General features: G+C 44.4%; 5 protein-coding genes and 1 long non-coding RNA gene across 30 annotated transcripts in view; 1 reads left to right on the top strand and 5 right to left on the bottom strand.

Annotated features, from left to right (window-relative positions):
* Window positions 1-983, bottom strand: part of pigs (pickled eggs) — a 52,954-nt gene extending 51,971 nt beyond the window's left edge. For both annotated transcript variants that reach the window (NM_001298020.1, NM_132103.3), the window contains exon 1: window positions 535-983. The gene's annotated coding sequence lies outside the window, so the exon portion shown is untranslated. The remainder of the gene's footprint in view (window positions 1-534) is intronic.
* A 362-nt stretch (window positions 984-1,345) lies between these two features.
* On the bottom strand, window positions 1,346-3,957 carry APC7 (Anaphase Promoting Complex subunit 7). 2 transcript variants are annotated; one of them, NM_132101.4, is made up of 5 exons: window positions 3,850-3,957; window positions 3,272-3,779; window positions 2,441-3,111; window positions 2,090-2,370; window positions 1,346-2,019 (listed from the first exon to the last, which is right to left on the bottom strand). In NM_132101.4, the coding sequence occupies exons 1-5, from the start codon at window positions 3,949-3,951 to the stop codon at window positions 1,734-1,736; spliced, it is 1,848 nt and encodes a 615-aa protein (NP_572329.3). In that variant the 5' UTR covers window positions 3,952-3,957; the 3' UTR covers window positions 1,346-1,733. The 2 variants fall into 2 exon arrangements, with proteins under 2 accessions (NP_572329.3, NP_727101.1); NM_167079.2 differs by having other exon boundaries at window positions 3,272-3,862.
* Window positions 3,958-4,090: 133 nt separating this feature from the next.
* Window positions 4,091-10,269, bottom strand: Pat1 (Protein interacting with APP tail-1). 3 transcript variants are annotated; one of them, NM_001272357.2, is made up of 9 exons: window positions 10,040-10,269; window positions 9,282-9,599; window positions 7,098-7,684; window positions 6,732-6,956; window positions 6,560-6,661; window positions 5,804-6,480; window positions 5,574-5,731; window positions 5,085-5,509; window positions 4,091-5,027 (listed from the first exon to the last, which is right to left on the bottom strand). In NM_001272357.2, exons 2-8 carry the CDS (start codon window positions 9,459-9,461, stop codon window positions 5,378-5,380), a joined length of 2,061 nt encoding a protein of 686 aa, NP_001259286.1. In that variant the 5' UTR covers window positions 9,462-9,599; window positions 10,040-10,269; the 3' UTR covers window positions 4,091-5,027; window positions 5,085-5,377. The 3 variants fall into 3 exon arrangements, with proteins under 3 accessions (NP_001259286.1, NP_572328.1, NP_001259285.1); NM_132100.5 differs by having other exon boundaries at window positions 4,091-5,509; NM_001272356.2 differs by having other exon boundaries at window positions 4,415-5,506.
* lncRNA:CR43832 (long non-coding RNA:CR43832) lies at window positions 7,976-8,512 on the top strand. Its single transcript, NR_073634.1, has 2 exons — window positions 7,976-8,120; window positions 8,188-8,512. It is a non-coding gene; the product is annotated as a long non-coding RNA:CR43832 (long non-coding RNA).
* A 129-nt stretch (window positions 10,270-10,398) lies between the features above and the next one.
* CG17717 (uncharacterized protein) lies at window positions 10,399-11,755 on the bottom strand. 2 transcript variants are annotated; one of them, NM_132099.3, is made up of 3 exons: window positions 11,213-11,755; window positions 10,797-11,012; window positions 10,399-10,731 (listed from the first exon to the last, which is right to left on the bottom strand). In NM_132099.3, exons 1-3 carry the CDS (start codon window positions 11,552-11,554, stop codon window positions 10,489-10,491), a joined length of 801 nt encoding a protein of 266 aa, NP_572327.1. In that variant the 5' UTR covers window positions 11,555-11,755; the 3' UTR covers window positions 10,399-10,488. The 2 variants fall into 2 exon arrangements, with proteins under 2 accessions (NP_572327.1, NP_727100.1); NM_167078.2 differs by having other exon boundaries at window positions 10,797-10,994.
* A 116-nt stretch (window positions 11,756-11,871) lies between these two features.
* CG34417 (uncharacterized protein) overlaps window positions 11,872-23,326 on the bottom strand; it is a 48,403-nt gene continuing 36,948 nt past the window's right edge. For 7 of the 20 annotated variants that reach the window (NM_001103423.3, NM_001201619.3, NM_001272347.1 and 4 more), the window contains 5 exons: window positions 15,260-15,352; window positions 15,095-15,197; window positions 13,941-14,088; window positions 12,827-12,978; window positions 11,872-12,741 (listed from right to left, as the gene is read on the bottom strand). In NM_001103423.3, the coding sequence (NP_001096893.1) occupies window positions 12,618-12,741; window positions 12,827-12,978; window positions 13,941-14,088; window positions 15,095-15,197; window positions 15,260-15,352 (620 nt within the window). In that variant the 3' untranslated portion in view covers window positions 11,872-12,617. Of the gene's footprint in view, window positions 12,742-12,794; window positions 12,979-13,940; window positions 14,089-15,094; window positions 15,198-15,259; window positions 15,353-15,406; window positions 23,102-23,326 lie in introns of those variants that run through there. The other 13 variants (NM_001103426.3, NM_001201620.2, NM_001298017.1 and 10 more) reach the window with 9 other exon arrangements.

The following is a 23,326-nucleotide window of genomic DNA, read 5'->3' as shown; positions in this document are numbered from 1 at the left end:
AAGCAAACAAAGCCAAGGGAACGAACTCTTTGCAATTCTTGTTGACATGACAAACCCCAAATCGCGTTCTAGGAAATCGACACACGAACTTTGGCACAAAACTGCCACTGGCAAAGTGCAACAAAAAGTGCCGAAATCAACAAGTGCGTGCGCTTGATAAAAGTGGGTGATACGACGAAACATATGTATGTATATGTACTTATAAACGATGCACATATTGTATATATATGTATGTATGGTGCATTGGATGGTTTTTTGGTGACCCACTCGATGATGATAGGGCATGTGTGCAAGACAATATTTTTCTGGGCTTTATCAAGCGAAAGAACGACAAGGCAAACACACAACACACAAATCCACAATCGCCAAACATGTGTAACGCTCCCATTTGTTTTTATTCCACTGATAAACACATAGTAGTGTCTGATTAAATCAACCGTTTGTCGGTTCTCGTCGAAATGGAAAAGGAAATGACTAAATGCTATATCATATAATAAATCGTCTGTTTGAAATATCACACATTTTAATACAAACCTTTCGTAGAGCTCCGCCAATCTTAAGATTTGTATGCAAATTTTTGGGTTTATTTTGTTTTTGTTTCTCGTTCACAAAAGTATAACAATTGTGGGAAAAATCTAATCGATAAAGATCTCATTGAATCATATCAATATTGCGTGTATATTGGTTCAAAAGGCACTTCACTTCGCGGTTTTTATTCGAAAAAAAAGGGTTTCTTTTCGCACACTGCTTTCAAAAGAACATAAACAAAAAATCCCGCGTCACGGCCCAAAATCGATTGGGTTGTGAGGAGTATATATAGCAATCATTATAACAATATATCCTCTTGAAAGAAATCAAATATCATCGTGTGATATCGTTTTCCCGCAAAATTGAACGCATGTTTTCGAGACAAATTTTCGAAAAGATCTAACGGAAACCGAGACACAACCATCAGCGCGCGGTGTCGGTTGAAAAATTTCAAAAAAATGGGCTGCCGCTGTTCATTATATAGGCTCTGCCGGCGCCGCTGCCTCTCTCTCGCGACGACGACGGCGACGTCGCTGTTAAAACTCTCGCGCCATGTTAACCAGCTGTTAGGGATTATGTTAGGCATTTGAGCGGTTTTTTAAATTATAAAATATGAAATCTTACAATTAATATATATTCAGTAATTCTTTTAACTTATTTGCTGTATAGATACTAATACTTTAATGAATTATTTCTTTTTTTTTGCAGAAATTCAAATGCACTAGGAAATTTGATAAGGAAATATATTAACTTCTATAAAGCACTGCATAAATAATGAATAAAGCGGGTAAGCTCTAAATATATATTCAATTAATCTAGTTTAAGCCAGTGTCTACATTTTGCATATATTTTTATTTTGAGATTAAAATTTTAAATTTGGCGGCACAATCTTTTAACAAAAATGTAACATTGAGAGGCATTTTTAACGGGTATGTTGATTACAGTAACAGTGCCAAGAGCGTAGAGAAAACAATTAAGTGGGGTACAATTCTTAATAACAAAAAAAAAACATTCACTTTTAGACAATGGATGATAAAGGACTATTGTTGTATGTGAGACATTATTATTATTTTTTTTATGGTGAAATGGGTTTTAGAACCACGTCTCTGTTATTAAAGCCATGTTAACATTAACAGCGCTCTCCGATTAAGTGCTGACACAATCTGCCTGCTGTAACACGTGCGTTGCAGCATATCAAACGCTAACTAATACGACATGCCGTCTGGCACGTCGATCCAATCGTGCTCATCTACATCTTCCTCCTGACCTGACCTTGCGGCTGCTGAGGAGGATGCCTCTCGAGAATTCTCCACACTCTCAGCACCCTCGGCACCCTGGGCATTTGTTGCTTCACAGAGCGTGGTCAGGTCATTGATGGATTGCTGATTATCCATCCCAATGTCGTCACTTTCGTCCAGGACAGGTGATTCATCGTCGGATTTCGCCAATAAACGTAGTCCTCGCAAAGTGCGCTTACTTTTGGGATCTTGACTGAAATTTTGCGTATAGATCATATACGTTATAAGCTGCTTCCACGACCAGACCCGACCACCCAACTTACCGCAATGCCTTGTAATAGTATTCCATCGCCTTGACGGGTTCCTTTTGCTTTCGCATTATATCGCCGAGATGGTTGAGCAGATTCACCTTCGGGAAGATAATAACGTGTTTCTCGAGCAGTTTTATGATGGCCTTGGTCGGACCTTCGACTTGACAGATATCGGCAATTAGATTCACCGCCGGCGTGTAGATATGATTGATTTTCAGTGACTTTTCGGCAAACTTCCGCGCAGTCCTTCTCATCCTTGGATCCGGGAAAAGAAAGAGCGTGCGACCAAACATCTGTCGATAAAAGCGAAGCCACATACATATGTATAAAACCATGTAAATGGAAGCATTATATAGCACGTACCGTGAAGCTCCTTGGCGAATTTTGAAAGAGGCGTATCGTCCAGTTGCACAAGGCATTGGCCTCCTTGAATCGCTTCTGAGCCAAATAGCTGTGGAAGAGTCCCCTGTAGATCTCGAAACGATACGGTGCCACCATTTGTGCTGTGCGAAAGGCACACACCGCCTGCGTGTGCCGCTCCAGCGCGATTAACAGACGTCCGCGCAGGATTAGGGCTTCATGGTTACGCGGCTCCGAATCCAGGCATTTTTCTACGAAATTCAAGCCCCGCTCGAATTTTCCCTCATCGTACAACAGCTGGGCATGCGCAAACCAATGGCTGGCCGTGTATTTCACTTCGGAGGACACCTTTGCGAATAGGTAATCCATATCCGCACTGTCCTGCTCACAACCGCCCTCCTGACCACATAGCACCGCCATCAGTCCGATCGCCTCGACGTTGTCCGGATTGGCACACAGCGTCGACGAGAAGATATCCTCCGCTTGAAAGTAATCGCCGTTGTAGTAGAGGCACTTGCCCAGTGCCATCATTAGGTGCTCATTGCATCGCAACGTGGTGTTGTCATGCAGCATGAGGAAGGTCTGCGATGCGTCCGAGTGCTTGAAGTTGAACATTTGGGCGAGAGCCTTGATCCACTTGCTCAGCCAGTCAAAGTGATCGGGCACCGTGGCAGCTAGTTGATAAGGCGAAGATATGAATGGATTACACAGCCTTTGAAAAGCTTTTCATGAAATCAGGAACATATAGGGTGCAAACTACAGGAATCACTTTGAATGATCTAATGGAAAAAGTATGATTTATGTACATATGTACATATATATATATGTAGCTACCGTGCATCACCAGCGAGTTAATCTCATTGCCATTGACTCCCAGTTCCAAAAGCGCCTCGATCACCTGCAGCGCCATTGGGCACTCGCGGATCACTTCCTTGTAGGCGAGCACGGCCTCCGATTTTTTGGTGGTTCCATGTCTGCTGCCATGATGCTGCAGTCTGGCCAGCATCAGATTGATTCTCGGCGATCGCAATGTTGGTGGCACCTGAAGCAATGTCTCTATGGCCATGTCGGTATTCCCAATTTGACGATAACACTCGGCAGCACGGCGACGCTGCTCCGCGTCTCCGAATTCCGGATAGGAACTTTCGATGGCCACCAAGACGGCATTCTTGTGGCGCATCATTAGTCGCCGCTTATGGATGATCTCGTCGAAATGCCTTAGAGCTGCGCGATAATTTCGTTCCTTGTAGTTTGCATTGAGCAGATAGAGCAGCACCTGGTATTCCACATCCAGTGTGGCCACATAGCGATCATTCTTAAGCACGGTTCTCAGCAGATCCGCCTGCCAAATTGTAGGCAATGGAGCGCATTACAACCATGTGGGAATTATATTAGATATTATTGAATATTACCGCTGGAATAACGCACTCGTAAAGCTTGTGATCGTAAAGCTTTTTAGCATTCGCGAATAGCGCGATCTCCATCTTTTCCACGACTATCAAAAATGATGCCATACAGAGTGCCACCTGCTTTCCAATTTCCAGATGCTTTCCAATTTAAAAAATCGTGATTTTGCGATATCGATTCGAAATTTAAATAGTGACCAAAAAGGTTACCCCATCAAATTTCGTAACATTTACAATACACAGAGTTACACCATTGATTTTTGCATTTATTTTATTTGAGATTTACGACGACGGTCTTAAACTAAAACGCTAAGTAATGCCAAAAAGAGTTTTGCAACTTCAATTGTGTATTATTAAGTATCGCTCTAGGTAGCAAATGTTAATGGTATAAATTGTCTTAATTCATAGGCATTCATTTATATTTATTTATGTGAAGAATATGTATATGTATTATAAACCATTTTCTATTAACTGGAAGCTGTAATATTCAACCCGAGTTATTTACAACGCTTGCCCGTCGCCTTTCGCAATTTTTGGGGGCTGCGACAATACTTTTCATGCATTTTTTTTTCTTCTTTTTTTTTTTAATGCGAACGCAAAGAAATATATATATATTTATTATATCGTTTGGATTAGGACTTAGACTATACAATGGGCATACTTCTTGCACTCTATACAACTTTAAATCTTATAAAGGGTAGGGGGAGTGGGGGGTATTACAAACTGAAACAAATACACGTGCTACTCTAACGAAAGCAAACTTTGTCCTCTGGCGGCGACTGGCCCTTTTTTTTGTGGTTTTCGAAAAAATACAAAAGTTGAATTATTCGAGGCGAAAGTCCAGAAAAACTTTTAACATTTGTACATGGAACAAAACGCGGGGAATATTACAATATATATTACTTACAAAAAAAAAAAAACTATTTGCTCAACGATCTCCCGATTAAGCGGTTAACCGAAGCTCCAACAATACTACTACATCTTAGCCTAGGTCTATCTGACTGAAAAAACTGGACTTGGCATCCTTGAAAACTTCGGGAACTAGGGGTACTGGACGTATTCGATGATGACTGGAACACAGTGAAAAATTTGCTGAGCTGACCCACACTCTCGTTACGATGTAATACGTATAGTAGTTCGGTTATAACTACGGGTCTGTTTCGATGGAAATGGCAAATAAAAACCTTGAACGAAACGTGGTTGAATATTCAATTCGACCAAGCTATGCTATCATACCATACTTTGAGAGATTCTTAAAGAACACCCGGGTCGATCCTTGATGTGCCTCCTCATTTTCAACGTGGGCTAACTTATTCGAATCTATTATCTAAGACAAACTGCAGATGTTGACGCCGCTGTCACCATTGCCGCTGCTCCTGCTGCAGTTTGCCCTCCAGTTTGTGCCATCCGTTGCTGGGGATGTGGGTGCGATTGCGTTTGCTAGTGCAGGTGCAACTGTAACTTCCTCATCGTCGTCCGCTACCATATCCGATTCCGGTTCCGATTCGGCAACCACTCCCACCAAAGCCCCTACTCAGTTTTCGTTCACCGTGTCCTCCTCGTGCACCGAGGGGTGTGCGCTTTTTTTCGAGGCGCACATGCTGAAGTACTTGGCCTTGACCTCCTCGATAGAATAGTCCACCTCGATGGCGGGATAGCTGGACTTCTGCAAGAATATCGATCATCAATTCGTATGTTAATTATATGAACTTATGCAAAACGTTACGTACATTTTGTGTGAGGTTTTGGCCACGCAACATCTGCCAGTTTTCCAGCTTGTGCGCATACTTCAAATACTTCTCAAAGTTATGCAATGTTTCGTAGACGTGGCACAGACCCAAATAATCGTACTCCAGGCCAGAGTATGAGTTCCCAAACAGACGCAGGCCTGCATGAAATATGCAAATTAATGTGAAATTTAACAACAAATTGTTTTTTTTTTCTATCCATATACACATACTTATATCAATGCTGCGCATGTAAAGCTGTTCGGCATCACGGTATTTCTTCATCTGGTAATTGTACAGCGAGGCCAAATGCCCAATGGACAGGCCAACCTCGTAGTCAAAGTGACCCAGCAGTTCCGACTTAATTTTGATCGCCTTTTTGTGCATTCGTTCCGCCTCTTCGAAACGATTCATCGTTTGGTATAACCGCCCCAGATTTCCATAGTGCTTCGCCGTCTGTACATTCACCTCGCCAAACACTTGCAGCGAGAGAAGCAGGGCGAAATTGTGCAGCTCCTCGGATTGAAGCAGCAGATCCTCCTCATCTATGCCATCAGCCATCTTGTCCAGCGCAATCTCCTCCAGCAGGAGTGCCTTTACGCGCTTCGCCGATGCCAACATTAGATGATTGCTTGGCACCAGATGCTGCATTATATTCACAGCCTTGTCCACGTGATCCTGGGCACAGCTAAAGTCACCGGTGCTGTACTCGTGAACGTAGTAGGCATACGACAAATCCTCATGGGCAATGGCCACGTGAAAGTTCATATTCCCAAAAATACCACGACGCACGGCCAGTGCTTCTTTGTATATATTTACAGACTGGAACACCGAGTCCACGTTGAGTAGGAAAAATCCGTAGTCCAGCAGTGCATCGCCGTATTTCTGGTGCGTTGGGCCAAAGTACTCGCTGTGGGGAAAAAAAAAAAAGTTTAATAAAAGAAAGAGAAGTGCAAAATGCTGTCGAATCGGTGGAATAATTTGCTTACCGTGCGCGTCGCACCGCCTGGCAGATGAGCAGATTGGCCCGGGCAAAGTCCCGCTTAACGACACAGGCCTTCGCCGCCTGGCGCAGAACATCGATGATGGTGCTGTCGGGGATTAAGTTTGAAATAAGCCACGCATAACCAGGCTAAACTTAAGGCAGGGAACACAACTCACCGTGGATTCGCATATCCTTTTAAAAATCGCATGGCGAGACCGCTCCACAAATGACTGTTCTTGTACTCATTGCGGGCAAAGTACATGGCCGAAATCTGACTGTAGGTTATGGCCACCAGCTGGTTTGGCACGCTCTTATTGAGCCATTTGTTCAGACCCATCAATTCCGCGTAGGTTTTCTCTGCCTCCTTGAAGTTGCAATGGGCCGATTCGGCATACAAAAGGCTATACGAAGGATATATGTTTGTTTGATTAGTTCTTATCGATGAATGCATAATAAATACTAATCATAAATAGTAGTTCTTAAATTTAATTACAAATTGTTTGATTGATTTGATAATTTGACTTAAGAAATATATAAATTACCGCTGCAGGCAGTCGAGTCGAAACTGCAACCAGTGTTTGTGGGTCGGCAGATCCTTCAGTCTTACATTAAGGCATGCCAGCACGGTAATGCTCTCCTGCATCCATCCAGCCTCCGAGAGGAACGATCCGAGGCGCAGGCCCAGATCTATGACCTGCAGCTCAACGGCGGACAGCTCCTCGAGGCCAGAATCATTGATCGCATCGAGTTCCTCCTGTGTTGCTCTCCGGTGTGGGAGACCTACTATGCTTCCGATATCAGCACTGAATTCGTCATTAAAATCACTGATGCTGTCTGCATTTGTAGATTCGGAATCGTAGGTATACAGTGAACTGAACTCCGTTGAGCGATCCTCAACTGTATCCATACTCGACTCCAGTTCCTCTTCTTCGTGACCGGCCACCACCTCATAGCGCGACACATAGTTCTCGCTGAGTCTTTTGGCCAGCATCTTTTGGCTGGCCATTAGTGAGGCCATTATGCGCAGCAATTGACTGCGAGCAAATGGATAGCGAACGAGTCGAGCGAATACCTCAAGCTGGGCCAGCTCCTCCAGCAGCGTGTCCTTCAAGGACTCCTGCTGTGACATCTGTGGATGTTCAAACAAAGATTGGTAATTAGGTATTTGAGTGAAAGCACCATTGAGCCGTTAAACCAAAATAGGTCACCAACTACAAAACACTTTAGTAAGGGAGTATTTTTTTTTCCATCAATTCATAATCGATAATTTTAGTTCAACTTGCGTTTTCACTACATAAGAAGTAAACCAAGTGAAGAAAAGAAATGTTACATCCAATCAGCGGACAATGGAATTTGCTTAGCCATTATCAGCAAGTTCAATGGCTCTTCAGCCAGCAGCTGCGCCATTTAAGCAAGGTCCATGCATCACTGCATCACTGCAGCCCCCATTCCAGTCTCAGTCCCAATCCCAATCCCATTCCCATTCCCATTTCCAATCCCGATCCCCGAGCGAGGCCCACCATTTGCAAACAGGACAATCAAAGGGCGCTGGACCCATCCGACTGGTTGGTTTATTTATAGAGCGCCGTCCCCCCCGCCCATCAATGTCGCTTCTGTTTATAATTTACACAGTAATTGCCACATATTATGACAATCCATGTATGGAATCGAAACCACAGCACGCTGGCACTGCCCAGCAATGTGCATTCGCAACCACCTGTGGGTCTGGTCTGGCCGGCCTGTCCACTTGGATGGCCTTCGTCCGAATGGAATCCATCCGGAGGTACACATATGGATCGCTAGGCACAGCGACGATGATGGAGTTTATTCCTGGATTACTATGTAATCGCAATATAATAAAATAAATTCCGATAATTGAAGGTTGTCATATACGATATTCGATCAGTCTCTTGATCAGTGAAAATAAACAATGCATATTCAATTGATGATGAACTTTATCAGCAGTCTACCCTTTAGGTTGCTCTATTATTTACATACTCGTACAGATAACGCTTAACGATCGGTTATAGTAAAATCTACAATTAAATCGGTGCCAATCATAATGTGTCAACGAAATCTAAATGCATTTGGGTGGGAGTTGAGTGTTAATCTATATATAACATATACAATATTCGCAGTCTCCGTCTTAGCGAAGGTCTTTTTTTTTTTTGCCATGGGTTAATGGGCGAACTGGTGGTTGGTTGGGGTGTAAACAATTTAAGCGGAAAAGCAAATACAAACAGACAAGTGCCCATACCCCCCCGCCCCCGCCACCCATTCACTCATACTCACTGATAATGGGTATGAGAGAATGGTAATTGCCAGTGGCGAAATACATATGTGTATAGTATGGAGAGTTCAGATAAGAACTAACTGGGCATCGAAGTTTAGGGATCCTCATTCTTGCTTGATTTCAAGAATCTATGTACATTTTTGCATGCGCATAATTTCGGGAATCTAATGTGTGTGTGTGTTTTGAGCAGCTCAAAAATTATAAAATGTTCATAAAGAATTCCGCAAAATAAAAAGATATTACAATAATAAGATCATAGGAAAGTACCATTACCATTTTGTACCATTTTGCGATAATAACTTATAACATGTAAAGTTTGGAAATATAGGAGAGCACTATTAATATTCAGAACCTAGTTAACCCCAAGTATTTACCCTGAGATAATGGCATTGCTCGGATTCTTGGAGGGGAAAAAACGGTGGCTGGCACTTACCATTTCGTAAACATCGATGAGCAAGTTGCGTGGCAGCTCAGCCAGTCGACTGATCCTGTCCAGCGCCGGTATCTTGGTGTTCATACTCCCGATGAGGGCCTGCAGCGACAGGTCGTATAGGGTCTTCGGGGAGTTGGGATTTATTTTGGGGATCAAGACCACGAGCTGTTGGCCAGCCATCTCGCTGTTTTGATGTTGCCTTTCCTTTTTTTTTTTTTTAAATATATGTATATATATCGATGCTAGTGCTGTTTTTTTTTGGTTTTGCAACGATGCTAACCAGTCGGGAAACGGGGGACTCGCAGGAGGCGTGACACTCTGCAACAAGTTTCGATTTGACGGAAATGCATTCATTCGCACACGTGCCGCGAGTACCAAAAAACAAATACAAAACAAAACAAAAATTTTGTGAATTAGTTGAGTTTTGAGGCAAGTGAAAACAAAAGCACGTTTAAACGCAGGCGGAAGAGCAAAAGAAGTTCAGCAGAATATCTTGTTTTTACGATTGTGTCTCTCCGCACGCACTTCACTTCACTTTCTTTTAAGGCGTTCTTCGGTTTTCTGGCTGCTGTTACTGTTGTTGCTTTTCGGTTTTCCTTTCTCTGCCAGCTTCGCTGCCCGCGTGCTGCCTGCCTGCCTTGCTTTTGCTTTCCGCTGCGAAGTTTTTGCTTTGCGTTGTCGCTGCTGCTGCTGCTGCTGCTGCTGCGATTGTTTTGCTTTCGCTCGATTGGGGGGAAAAAAAATTTTCTAGCACTTACACAACTCGGAAGCGGAACACATCCAATTGTCCAATTGCCCCGTCGGCTAAAATCGCAATCGTGGCCCACAGCTTGTGTGTTGAGGATTGATTGTTACTGCACCCAACTTTTTCTTTATTTTCGTCTGTCGATTTAGTAACTAGTGGTGGCAAACAGCTGGTCCTATCGATAGACACTGCTGCGGTTCGTCACCGCGGACCGACCGACTGACCGATAGATTGCAGACTTATCGCAATGTTACCGTGCGAGTTAGCGCACTCGCTATTCAAAATATATACCAAGTGCAAAAGAATACTGAATGTATTTTTTGGCAGTTCGCCGCAGTAGTTGACTTTAAAAAATACAAAGCTGGAAAGTCTATGAAATAATAAAATAATTTATTTAACTGTAAACATGAATGCTGCTCTGCCTTCCATTATCATCATTTTTATATCAGTCCATATTATCGGCTAATCATCGAAAAAATCGATGGAATCATCCTCAATCTCCACCAGCTCAAAATCGGAGGTGCTGCCAAACATCCACCAGTGGCTGAGAATGTTCCGGATGAGCATAAATCGTGTGGTGACAAACTCAAAGAAGTGGAAGAAAAGTGCACTGGAGGTCAGAAGGGCACAAGAGGCGACAAACACCTCCTGGACGGTTAACTGATCGGTGCTGCCTTGATTCATATTATCCATGCACTGCAGCACCTGTGATCAAGATTGTGAACTTGATAGAAAACCCCATGAATCCAGTGCCACATTAAAATACTCACCTGCTGCAAGATGATATGGGCTAGTGGCATTAGCGAGGCGCTAAATAGCAGATGCTTCACAATCAGGCCGCAACAACGGCCGCAGCAGAAGGTTCGGATCATTTGCTTCAGACTGGCCCGCTCCTCCGCGATATTAAAGACCGCATTGCAGATCTCACAGCGATTATCCCGCCTGTGCATGATCCAGCGCTTCAAGCACTTTAGGTGGATGTAGCCCTGCAAGGATATGACCTGAATGCCGCAAGCCCAAAGAGACAATCCGCCATAGCCCAGGGGCGCCAGTTCGAATGGATGTCCTTTCGGCCCAATAATGCTATCAATGCTGGAAACTGGTGGTCGGCATACGGGGGAGGAGCATTCCCACGAACTGGCGCCCTTGTCAGCGGCAGCAGAAGATCCAAAGGAACCACACTTACCACGCTGCCCTTGCAGTTGCAGGGACATTTGATGATCTCCATGTCGTTGCGGTTCCAGCGGCAGATGCGGCACGAGTTGCCGCTCTCGTTCGCCGAATGGAGGCTCTCCTGTAGGTGACTTCGCAGCATCCGTTGCCGTGCTGAGGATATTTCCAGTGCTGCCGTGGATGCAGTGGGCGTGCCATGTGCCGATGCTACGATTTGCGACGAGCAGATTGCTTCAGCTGCCGCTGACTGAGGCGGCTGAGCGCCGAGTGGCATTGTGGCATTGCCGGCTGACTCCAGACCGTTAATCAGACGAAGGGCAGCGGCCTCGGAAAGAACGTGTTGATGATGCGACATATTGCTCGGGTACACAGATGTTGTTGCGGGTAAGCAACGGCTATTGTGTGGTGCGCCTGCACTGCTTGCAATGATATTGACAACTGCTTGGCGGCGGTTGGTGGCGTTTGTCCACTTGTGAGCGTTACAAAACAAATTTTGAGAAAACAAATTTTTACACCGAATTTCTCTGCAACATATTACATACAACTTGAACGTTAGACTTTTGCGATTTGCTGCCAGGAAACAAACAGCATGCTGTATAGCATTTTTTTTTTTTTAATTTCAAAAACCTAGAATTATTTGATTCAGCCACATATAAAACACACACTTTGCTTGGGTTTCATTTGTTTGTTTGTTTTTTTTTTATTTCTTTGCGGCCATTTTATTTTGGCATCGGTTAGTAAATGTTTCGTTCTCGTTACACGTACGTACATAGAATATATGTGTATTATTACAGTAGTTCATCAATGTGAGCGACGGCATCGGGACGTATCTTATATACTAAATCCATTGTCGATGACCGCCGGACAGGGGTTAGTAACTGCTCTGCATCTTCTTTCTCCGCAATTAAAATTATGACAAAAAAAATATATATAATTCAACAATTATTTGCATAGATTCTGCTTCAAGTTCGATAATAACAAATAATAATGCGTAATCGTAATATAATAGTAAAAAAGGGGTAAAACAAACACAAAAAAACGTACAAAGAGTCGGCTGTTCACGTTCGACGAGCCATTTGCGCTTCAGTTGAAGAATATACAATACATATAATGCCGATTATACAATTAGATAGATATTCGCAGGATGACGGATTCTTGAGTGGCTTCCACATAGGCGTAGGATTATTATAGATTATTGTGGATTCAAATGGTTTATGCTGGATTCATGGGGTGTGTCTAAACACAAAATGCCAAAGGGGATGTGTATATAATGTGTATATGGTGTGTGCTTAAAATTTAATGAGTTTCTGCTGTTGCCGTTGAGTTGACTTGGATTTGGATCTGGATTTGGACTGTTCTGCTGCTGCTGCTGCTGCTGCTTCCGCTGCCGCTGATTTCGATGGTTGCTTTAATTCTACTCACTGACAATTCCGGAATCGGCGATATATGCTCTGCACGTAGACGAATACGCATTTCCAGTCAGGACGACTCATCTCCACCATGTCCTCCACATCCAGCAGTGGTGCAATGCCAGCCTTCTCACTGCAAAGTGTTTAGCAATATTAGCAAAGAAACTACACATATATATAGCATACATTTGGGCGCATTCCACGGTGCGTATACTTACTCAGCAACGCTGAAGGCCAGCTCAAAGTTGTGTCGTCGCGTCTGCTTGGTTAGTGTGGTGTAATCAAATGCATCTGGCAAGAAATGGTGTATCAGCGCACAAAAGGCCAGGCCGTCTGACCAGCTCGAGCTAAAGTTGTTTATTTGGACGTTCTGCGAAACAACACACATACACATTGTGTACTCAACGATAAGATCGATTGGGGTCGGTAATAAGCGAGCGCATTCTTTTTAAGATGGTTGATTGATATTTTGATTGATTTTTTTTATTGTTTTTTTTTTATTATTATTTATTATGGCCCTTGAGCAAAAGCAAAAAGCATTTAGTTTGAGATTCCAGCCTCCGTTACTAACTAAGACTAACTAAGCAGCTGGTAGGTGGGTAAGACTAGGATCAGCTAAATCGAAACAATAACAACAACAGCGGCGATAACTCTAGCGATTAAGCGAAGTGGCCAAAAATGAAACGGTAAGCGGTGATCGATAAATATCGGCAGCAAAAAGCGTTAGCACGGAAACGGAAATGACAATCGTCCTTCTATTTCCTACATCATTTTCGTGCGTTGTGTTCGTGTGCGAGTGTGAGCGTGTGTATATGTATGTGTATGTATGTCTGTGTGTATGAGTTTTGAAGAAAGCTTTCAGGCTCAGCCAAAGTTAGGCGCTGTTAGATGTTTTTGTTTTTGTTTATTTTGTTTGTTGCTTGGTTTTTTGTTCTTGGTTTTGTCGTTAGATTGCTTGTTAAATATGGCAAAACTAAAATAATATCATCAAAACGAACGGCAAAACTTAAGAAAAGATGCTATAAACTAGGATTTCTGGCTGTTGAGGTCAAAAAAGATCTAAGCATGAAAATTTCAATAAATAGCTACGATAAAAACGATAACATTAAAAATCGTTTATAAAAAGAAATTACTATGTATTTTCTTTTATTAATTTCTTTCTAATATTTCGTCATGTTTACAGCACAATTTTGACCTCAGCTGCTATAAATAATTAACAAGGAATGGCAAGGGCAACAAATATGGGCTGTGGCTTCGGCATTTCATTTAAACTTTAAGGGCTTGCTTGGTCTTAGCTTTTTTTTTTTTTGGATTGGTTTAGGTTTTGGATACCTCATATTCCTGCGTTTTATGCTTACACCACTGCAGAAGTTGATCCTTGACAGTGGCGGCGCGCGCATTTAATGCCGGATCGGTAAATTTGAACAACGGTTGTGCCGAACCGCCGGGGGTCGTGGGTGTGCTTGTTGTTGGAGATGATCTGAACAAATGAGTCAAGGTTGGAGGATTGCAGACGTTTTAGCGAAACTCACACAAAATCGGTTCATCTTCATATTGTTCTTAATTTCTGATTTGTTTGCAATTTATTTGTTTCGTGTGTTCATTGTTTGATTTTTTAGTTCGGATGTGTTAAGTGTATATTGTTTTTTTTTTCTTTGTATCTTTGTGTACATGTGTATGTGTATATCTATATATATATATTCTTTGTGTTAGCAAGAAACAACAACAACAATTATTGGAATACCAAAAATACTTGGCAATGGAACAACTAACGCGATGGTTTTGGTTTTCTGACAACGGATACTTTTGGATTTGGTTTTGGGGCTTTTTTTTTTGTGACATTATTCGATTGCCGAAACAAAAACGAAAAACTAATAGTAATAGATATAGTCGGGAGAGCAGTAAAAGAGGGTAGATCAAGCCAAGTTTCCAAAGGCTAACTAAAAAAAACAGGAATACAGTTGGTTGGTCTATGTACAAAAGCGAAATAACTTTTTTCCTTCCTAAATCTTTTCTTATCATTTTTATGTTTTTTTTTTTTGTGTTCTGGTGGGGATAGACAATACTACGACACACTTCCATAGAGAACCAACACCAGAAATCGTATATGTATATGTGTATTAGGAGGCGGTGAAGATTGTGCTTGTTTTGTATCCTTTAATTGTGTGAGTGTGCGATGTCCTCCGATAACCAATTGAATTATTTGAGTGAGTACAAGAAAATTTTGGAAAAGCAAACTGATTTGAATAGATTTCAATAAGACCTATAGGACTATAGGTGATTACTTATTGAACTGCTTGCACTGCTTGCTTCTCCAATAACTTTCTAATCGAATGCGTGACCTGCACAAATGTTGATTCGTGTGTATAGTATTCATGCCCTCGCTACCACATGTGTGTCGATATATGTATGTAAATATATATATATGTATGTATATATGGAATAATCTGAATAATCGGTGGGGGGGAGCTGGGCGAGTGACTTACTTTTGCGCCTGCTGGGCGGCTGCCTGTTTGTCCAGCTGCTTGAATTTAGCCAAGGGTGAGATGTTTTTGGAGGCAGCACTTCCGCTGACAGTGCGTGTGGTAACTGCGGAAATGGAAGGTATCCTGGTCAATTCGTATCTTAGATGCCGCATCCATTGAACTCACCCTTTGTTGTCGTTGTGGTCACAGTGGCACCGCCATCCTTGGACTTGGTTTCCGTTCGCTGTTCGCTGGACGAGGAGCTCTTGTGCTGGGCTGCTGTGTGAATAGAGTTTTTTAGGGATGCGTTTTTTTTATTTATTTTTTTTTTTTGCAGCGGGTGGAAGAAAAAAGAGAAGCAAACAAATTACATTGATTAGTTTTGGGGCATGCACAAAATCAATTACACAAAAAAAAAAAAAAATAATAATAAAATATCAATCAGTTTTGGGTAATCAACAATTCTATTGGGTTATTGAAAAACTACATGTGTTTTGTATCTCTGGGCAGGCAACAAAATTACACACTACGGCAACGTTTCGAAAAACAGCACAAAAAATATGTTTGTTTTCTTTGGTTATATGATATCAGCTACTACACAAAAAATTCAAAAACAAATTGGCATTATTCAAGCTGCCGCACACACACACACGGGCAGCAATTATTTTTCCCAGTGTTCTGCGGTTTGGTATTCCCAACGAAAGGAAAACGCGCTACGAAACAATCAGAAATCGTCGCTAATGGTGTGGACATGACTGTGGCGGCGGTGGTGGTGGTGGTATTGCTTCTGCTGACCATGGGTGTATTCATGTACTTGGTTTTTCAATACACAGAGAAAAATCAAATGTTTCGAACTCCCATTAAGCAAATGCATACAAAGTATTTACAATTTGAATGCAAATGCATAAGCTCAATTTTATGTTCATTTGTATGCTTAAAACTGCGCACATTTTGCATCTGTGTAGTTATGAATGTATGTATAAAAACGCATGCACAAAAAGTATTTACACTTAGAGATAAAAATCAATGAACGGCATGCTTTAAATCGAAGGACAGGGAACAGGAGCAGATCAGCAGATCGACAAAATATGTGTAGACAAAAAAAAAAAAAAGAACTGATCATTAAAATCAACGAAAAACACACTGTTTCCTCATCTCATCTGTTTACTGGGGTGTTAACAAAAAAAAAACTAAGTAAGATAAATACATATGTACAAAAGGACGACAGAGAGAGAAACAGTCGATTAAAAAAGGAGGGACAACATGGGGGTTTCTTTTTGCCGCTTCCGTTTTCTTTTTTTTTCAATTTTTGTTTATGCTTTATTCGAATCCTTGCTGGACCAACCAACCAACCAATCAACCAGTCAATCAATCAAATCAATCAAATCAATTAGCCAACTAACGAACGAGCAAAACGTAACAGAACGTAACAGAACGTAACGTAACGCAACGTAAGGGGGAGTAAATTGGGGAATAAGCGCTAAAAATCGACGCATTTTTACATTTACACACTTGGCTGAATAAAAACTTTCAGGCAAAACAAATATGTACAAGAAAAACACACACACATACGGCGTATACAGTTGTCCGACAATTAATAGCATTAAATAACTAAAGAAATTTGTTAAAATTCTAAATAAGAAGTTGGACATCAGTAGGTAAATAAAAATACCATGTATAAACAAATTTTCACTCTTTTTGTAAGTTTTTCTTATTTGAATTTCGAAGTTATACTAATAATACCATTCATTTTCATAAGAACTGTATGTTTTCGTATGATGTGTATGGTTTTTATGCTGTTAGGCTGCTGCTGGGCGGTATAGCAATATTTTATAAACTTATTATCTTTTTTTTTGGTAGTACAAGGCGGGGCAGGGGCGCTGGCAAAAACAGGATAATTGGGGGTCTAGCATTCTGTACATCTGATATTTCTTTCGTTTTCAACTCACAAATCTCGGAATATTGATCAAGTTGTTGCTTTTGTTGCTATTGTTGCTTATTGTTGTTGTTGTTGTTGTTGTTTGGGGCTTCATTGGGACGCAGTGCAGCAAACATTTTCATTTAAATTTTTATTTAATCTCTTTATTGTCGCGATTGAAGCGTGTTTGTGAGTTAAGTGTTTTGAAAATTGAATTGGAAAAAAAAAAACGAAGTAAGAAACCGCCTGTGGTCCCTCAATTTTCAATAGCTGGCTCTTTTTATATAGTTAACTGCGATTTTCTAACTGCTTCGTCACTAGCTCGATTCGAACATGGGAAAAGTGGGTGGGGGTTCTGGGTGGTGGGTTTGACTAAAACAAAGCTAATCCTAGGCTCAACAGTAGCGCTTGAGTAAATCAGTAAACATTAATCAGTACAGTTGCCGTTACAAGTTACAGTTATCATTCCGTTTCGATGTCGATTCAATTTCGATTTCGTATATCTTCATATTTCATTTATTTCTTGTTTTTTATAGATTATTGAGATTATTCTTATCATGTTCTCATCCAGTTTCGAACTGGAATGCCTCAATGCGTTTGTTCTTTCATATATTTTCTTTTGGGTGGGTTAAATTGTTGGCTTGAGTGGTTGAGTGGTTGGCTGGACTGTTTTGTTATTTCTTGATTATTTATATGGTATTTTTAGGCACCCATCATTAGCTGCTCGAAGGCATCCTCCACATTGCTCTCGTCCAGCAGATTGAGATTCGCGATGTGCGGCATGGTGGCACTGCGACTGAGTGCAGCACCACCACCAATGCCACCAACACCACCACCACGCACCACCATGCCCAAACCGGCGGTGGAAACGTTACCATTCGATGTGGTGGTCAACGAACTCAATGATTTTCGAGCTGCCGCCGAAAGTTTTTCACTCGTTTTCGTGCGATTAATGGCCGATTTTCGACTTGAGGTCGTTGTCGTCATCGATGTTCGTAACTCCTCCACTTGGCCGCCAGTTGGTGACTTCTGGCCGGAGAAGTAGGCAGCCACCGTACGCTGTTTCTCGCTGACCTGGGCCTTATCAATGCCCGCTTCGTAGAGTTTGGGCACGGCGAGTGAGTGTCCCGATTTGGTGCGTCTCAGTTCGCCTGGAGAACCGGGCTGGTTGTATTTGGCCGGACTTGGACCCGCAGTCTGTTGCAGCTGGCAAATTTGGTTCCACGAATCGCACTTGCTCAATCGATTCACCCTGGAACCCGATTGCGTACCCTGGTGAGAATCCTCCTCGTGATTTCGCCTGCTCATCGATGTAAAGGCGCTCACATTGTTGAACACTATGTTGTGGGGTATCTCGTCTTCGGGCGGAACTTGTGGCTGTGGTGTCGCCGGGGTTTCCACAATACTTGGCTTGATTTGCTGATGTTGTTGCTGGTGATGTTGCTGTTGCACCACTGTGGTGCTCCTTACTGAGGTACTGCTGGTGGTGGTGCTATTGCTATTGCCCTGCTTGTTCAGCTGCGGACTCTGGTACGAATTGGGCATGTAGTGATGACGCTGTGGTGGCCCAAATTTCTTTAGTAGTGGTGCATCCTCCTTGGGCAGCGATGATTTCACTATATCCGGCGTATCTGGTGGTGCTGAAGACTTGTACTCCTGTTCGAAGTACGTGCTCCTTTGACTGCTCTCCAGCACATTGCCCAAACTCTTGCGGCGCAGCTCGTTGATGTGCTGCTCCTTTTGCTGTTTCTGAACGGTGGTGTGGTTGTTGCTAGTAATAATGCTGGAGTTAAGGGTTTGCTGGGACATTACGCGATTCTGCAGAGGACGATTCTCGTAGCCGGAGTCTCCCTGGATGGTATGACTACGCGAACTCAACTTGGGTGCATGTCTGGGCAGATTGTTGGGCAGTTGTTGAGGTAACTCTGGCTGCGGGATCTGTTGAGGTAATTGCTTGGGCAATTGTGGAGGGATCTGCTGAGGCAACTGCTTTGGCAACTGTTGCGGCAATTGTTGAGGTAACTGTTGTGGGATTTGTTGGGGTAACTGCTTTGGCAACTGTTGGGGAATCTGTTGTGGTAATTGATTTGGTAACTGCTGAGGAATCTGCTTCTGAGCAACATGCTGCGGCATCTTTGGCCCAACTGGCTGACTAACTTGCGGCTTAGTGCTGCGATCCACTGGAGGACCCATGGCGGAATCCAGCGGTACACTGGGAACTGTATTATGCACCGGATTCGCTGTCCAACTGGTGCTGCCCAACGACAGCGAGGAGCTGGCATTCGAGTGTTCCGAAGTGCGACGCAATCGCTGGCTCACCGATGTGGCCATCGATTCCGGTTCGGGTTCATCACCAGAATCGTCCAAGGGATAGGTGACCACATAGGAGGTGTTGGTCTCACCCAAATAGGAGTTGCTATTCTGATTGCTTCTGGGTGGTGTGTACGTGGGATTTGCTTGATAGTTTATCGATGGCATGCTAACAGCAGGCGGTGTTGACATGGGCGAATTCGCGAACTGCGGCTGTCGTTTGGGCTCAAAGGTGCTCAGTTGCGGGAAGAGTGGTTCCACCAACGGCGCCTGATACGGCCGGCCATCGGGCGAAAGACAACCTGATTTTGGCGAACTTGGAGCCGTTAGTGGTTGCCTCCTCTGGCCGCTATTGCCAACTGAGGCATTGCCAGGACCACCTCCTAGCTGCTTCATCGTGTAGAGCAAGGACTTGGCTGCCCTTGAGTTCTTTCCATAGACCTCATCGTCACTCATGTGAGCGTTTCTTCTGTCCGCCACCCTTACTGCCGTTTGGCTGCGTGGCTTTCGCATCACCTTTGTTTCGGCCCGGTACTCCAGCATATTGTTATCCGAATCCAAATCGAGATCATCGTCCGTATTGTCCGTCATCAAAGTGGGATTGGGCATGGTCATGAAGCTCGTGGGACTATTAGGTGGACTATCCGCATCCACATCGACTGGACTGCTGATGTAGTCGAATCTTCTGCTTCCAGGTGGCGGCAGATAAGTGGGATTTGAGCTTGTGAGCACTAGAGGTGCACCCAGGGGATTGGTCAATGCCTCGACCTGATCCACAGCACTTGTTAGGCAAGGTTGACTCCTGTAGTTGTGAGCACTAGCACCTTGTGGACGTCGAACTGGCGGGAAATCGGCGTACGTAAATGAGATATTCGTGGGTGGCGGTGGAGCTTGATACACCTGTCGCGGTGGTGCAGCTGTTCCCGGGTCCATGGCATTCGGCAAGGATGGCCTCTTCTTAAACTCACTCAATGCTGGTGCTTTCGAGCGCAGGGAATTGTGACGCTGCAAATAACCATTGTTGCCATTGGGATACGTTGGCTGTTGCTGTTGTTCGATGTTATCCCTCAAGGACCTCTCTTCAAAGTGGTGCGCTTTGCGTCGAAAATCGCTATTGTCCACCTTCGGTTTTGCCACCCAGGGCAATCCGATGGGTGAGGTGGCCGTTGAGGATGGCGAGGGGGTATTGCTATATGTAGTAGCCGATCTCGGTTGCAAATGTTGCTGCGATTGCTGCGGTGGTTGTGATTGCTGCGTTGGTGGTTTCCAAACGGCTGGATTGGGTTGAGATTTATGAGCTATGGGCTTGTAAATACCCGGTTGCGGTTGCGTTTCATTTTCAATGGGTCGAAAGACAGACTGGGGAGCGTGTATAAAGTTATTGACTTGGGCAGCCTGCTCTCGCTGTTGCTGGAGACGTAGTTCCATCTCCTGCCGCCTCTGTCGCTCCATCTGCTCCTGTTGTTGGCGTTGCCTGTCCAATTGCTGCTGCCTTTCGACCTGTTGTCGCTGCAATTGCTGTTCGTAGTATTCGCGCTCCAGACGAGTGCGTTCCTCACGTTCGAAGCGTGCCTCCTGCTCGAGCCGCAACTGTCTTTCCAATTCCTGGCGACGTTGGCGTTCAATTTGAACGGCGGCCGCAGCTTGCTGTTGCTGTTGGAGCTGCAATTGATCGCGCTGCAGTTGCTCTCGCTGGAGTTGTTCTCGTTGCAGCTGCTCTCTCTGAAGCTGCTCTCTTTGAAGTTGTTCTCGCTGGAGTTGCTCTCGTTGGAGTTGTTCGCGCTGCAGTTTCTCTCGTTGCAGCTGCTCGCGTTGGAGTTGCTCTCGTTGTAGCTGCTCGCGCTGGAATTGTTCTCGCTTGGAAAGCTCCCGTTGGTTCTGATCTCGCTGGCTCTGCTCCCGCTGGTATTGTTCCCTTTGAAGTTGCTCTCGCAACTCCCTCTGCTCTCGCTGCCTTTGCTCCCTTTGATACTGCTCTCGTTGCATCTGCTCACGCTGCATTTGCTCTCGCTGCAATTGCTGATGATGCAGCTGCTCTTGCTTGGCCCATCCCGGCACATGACCAGGCACTGGTGGTGGCTTACCCTTGGTCACCGTGGCCGCAGCTCCTGTCTCAAAGGTGTGCTTGATGTTGCCAAACTTGTGCGTCCAATTCGATACACTTCTGCCACCACCACCGCTCCAACCCAAACCAGTCTGATGACTCTGCTTGTTGATAAACGCCAGGAACTTGTGATCGTTCTCAGTTTTTGGCTCAAACGGTGGCACTGCATTGTGAACGCGTCGCTTGACACTCACCTGCACCGCTCTCTTTAGTCCCAAATGTGGACCGTGATCATCTTCCAGATCCGAATCGGAATCACAGTCCGCCATGTACTTGGCCTTTGCCTTCGGTATATCGATAGTGTTGGCTCGCTTCATTAAGTGCTTCTTCCCGCCACCAAATCGACTGGAATTCGAACTGGAGTTCGAATTGGATTGCGAATTGCTGGCCGAGTTTCCATTGCCCTCAGGACTAGAGTTCTGTGAATTCTGATTCGCCTCGTAACTGGCAAAGCTGACGGCATAATCACCGGAAAGGGGCCGTCTATTGCTGGTATTCGGTCTTAGTTGCGATTGATTCTGGGTGGGAAGTGCCTGCGTCGCATTGGGCTGATTATTGACGGACTGCGGTTGCTGTGATTGTGCCACAAACTGATTGGGACGGTAGAGTTGAACTGGCACTGCACTCGAGCTTGGTGTTTTGCTCAGCGCAAAGTCCTTGCCCTCCAGGATCAACATGTCCTCCATGTACCGTCGGGCATCGGCAAGTTCCTCTCGACTGACACCAACTGTGTGCCTACTGTTACGCTGTCGACGTTTTGCGAATCGAGATTGCCGACTATCGCCATCCGGTTCTGGACTACCGGTTTCGACTTCCTTTTGACATTCGTCAGTCTTTCGATCCTCGGCCAACTTTTCGGGCGCACTGAGTCCACTCTGGAGGCGGGCCACCAGGCCGAGCAGAGCCTGCCGTTGACCCCCATCAACGGCTAGCTCCTTGCCTTGTTTAAGGCTGCTCTCCAGGCGGCTGAGGGCATCGGTCACTTCTTCGACCAGGCTGCGATTCGCTTCGCTAGCATCGCTACCACTCTGCTGTTGCAAGGTGTCACGCAATCCTGCGGCCAGCAAACGCAAATCCTCGCCGCTTTCCGTGCCCGAATCCTCTTTCGAGGGCACGCTCAAGCGGCTGCCTGTGTTGGGTGCTCCAGAACCCGGTACAGACTCGGATCCCGAGCCCGTTCCTGCGACTGGCATCATTTCCGGCTTGGCTTTATCCCTGGCCCTAACCACTGTGCTAACCTGGCTACTGCTAAGACTACTGGATTTCCTACTACCTATGCTACTGCTGCTGACTGGTCCTGCTGCTCCTGTGGCTCCTGTTTTCGTGGCTTTTGCTGGCAGGGACTCACCCTGAACCTGAACACCGTCTGTGGTCGAGGAGCTGCTGCTACTGGCCAGCTCAACTTTGGCCAACTTTTTGCTAACACTTTCGGTGGCTTGGCTAGTCTTGGTCTCCGTCTTTTCCACCTTTTTCACCGCTTTCTGTTGGATTTCCTCTTGTTGTTTGGTGGTGACCTCTTTTTTGGTCACCTCCTTTTTGGTGACCTCCTCTTTCTTGGGCTCCTCCTTTTTGGGCGGAACTTCCTCCTCCTCGTCACTGTAATCGGTCACCTCCTCGATGATCTCCTCATACTCGCTGGCGCTGCTTTCCTCCTCTTCCTTTTCCTCCTTCGGAGCCTGCTTTAAATTCTTTTGCTCTGCTCGCCGCAGCGAAGAAAGTTAAGAGATAAAGTAGAGATAGATAGAAAGATAGAAAAAGTGGTGGAAATGCTTAAGATTCGCAACGAGAACGCAATCAAGCAATAAAAATAACTGGAGTGGGAAACAAAACCTGCTCAGTTGATCGAATATTTCATAATGGTGGACAGGTATACATATATATATATTCAAGGGAATCTAAAGCAGTTGGACCACAAAAGTTG

This window comes from Drosophila melanogaster, chromosome X, assembly GCF_000001215.4.
Source record: "Drosophila melanogaster chromosome X".
Classification (NCBI taxonomy): domain Eukaryota; kingdom Metazoa; phylum Arthropoda; class Insecta; order Diptera; family Drosophilidae; genus Drosophila; species Drosophila melanogaster.
Note: the sequence above shows the minus strand (reverse complement) of the source record. Positions and strands in the feature narration are given on the sequence as shown.

Excerpts from the sequence above, each read along its gene's own strand:
- Pat1 (NM_132100.5), bottom strand. The coding sequence starts at position 9,461 with ATGGCTGGCCAACAGCTCGTGGTCTTGATCCCCAAAATAAATCCCAAC. Across the intron at positions 6,957-7,097 it reads CGACTCGACTGCCTGCAGCG|CCTTTTGTATGCCGAATCGG; the intron begins GTAATTTATATA and ends TCCTTCGTATAG. Across the intron at positions 5,510-5,573 it reads GCCAAAACCTCACACAAAAT|AAGTCCAGCTATCCCGCCAT; the intron begins GTACGTAACGTT and ends ATATTCTTGCAG.
- APC7 (NM_132101.4), bottom strand. The coding sequence starts at position 3,951 with ATGGCATCATTTTTGATAGTCGTGGAAAAGATGGAGATCGCGCTATTC. Across the intron at positions 3,112-3,271 it reads TAACTCGCTGGTGATGCACG|CTGCCACGGTGCCCGATCAC; the intron begins GTAGCTACATAT and ends CTTATCAACTAG. Across the intron at positions 2,371-2,440 it reads ATTCGCCAAGGAGCTTCACG|ATGTTTGGTCGCACGCTCTT; the intron begins GTACGTGCTATA and ends TTTTATCGACAG.
- CG17717 (NM_132099.3), bottom strand. The coding sequence starts at position 11,554 with ATGTCGCATCATCAACACGTTCTTTCCGAGGCCGCTGCCCTTCGTCTG. Across the intron at positions 11,013-11,212 it reads GCAACTGCAAGGGCAGCGTG|GGCTACATCCACCTAAAGTG; the intron begins GTAAGTGTGGTT and ends ATATCCTTGCAG. Across the intron at positions 10,732-10,796 it reads CCCATATCATCTTGCAGCAG|GTGCTGCAGTGCATGGATAA; the intron begins GTGAGTATTTTA and ends TCTTGATCACAG.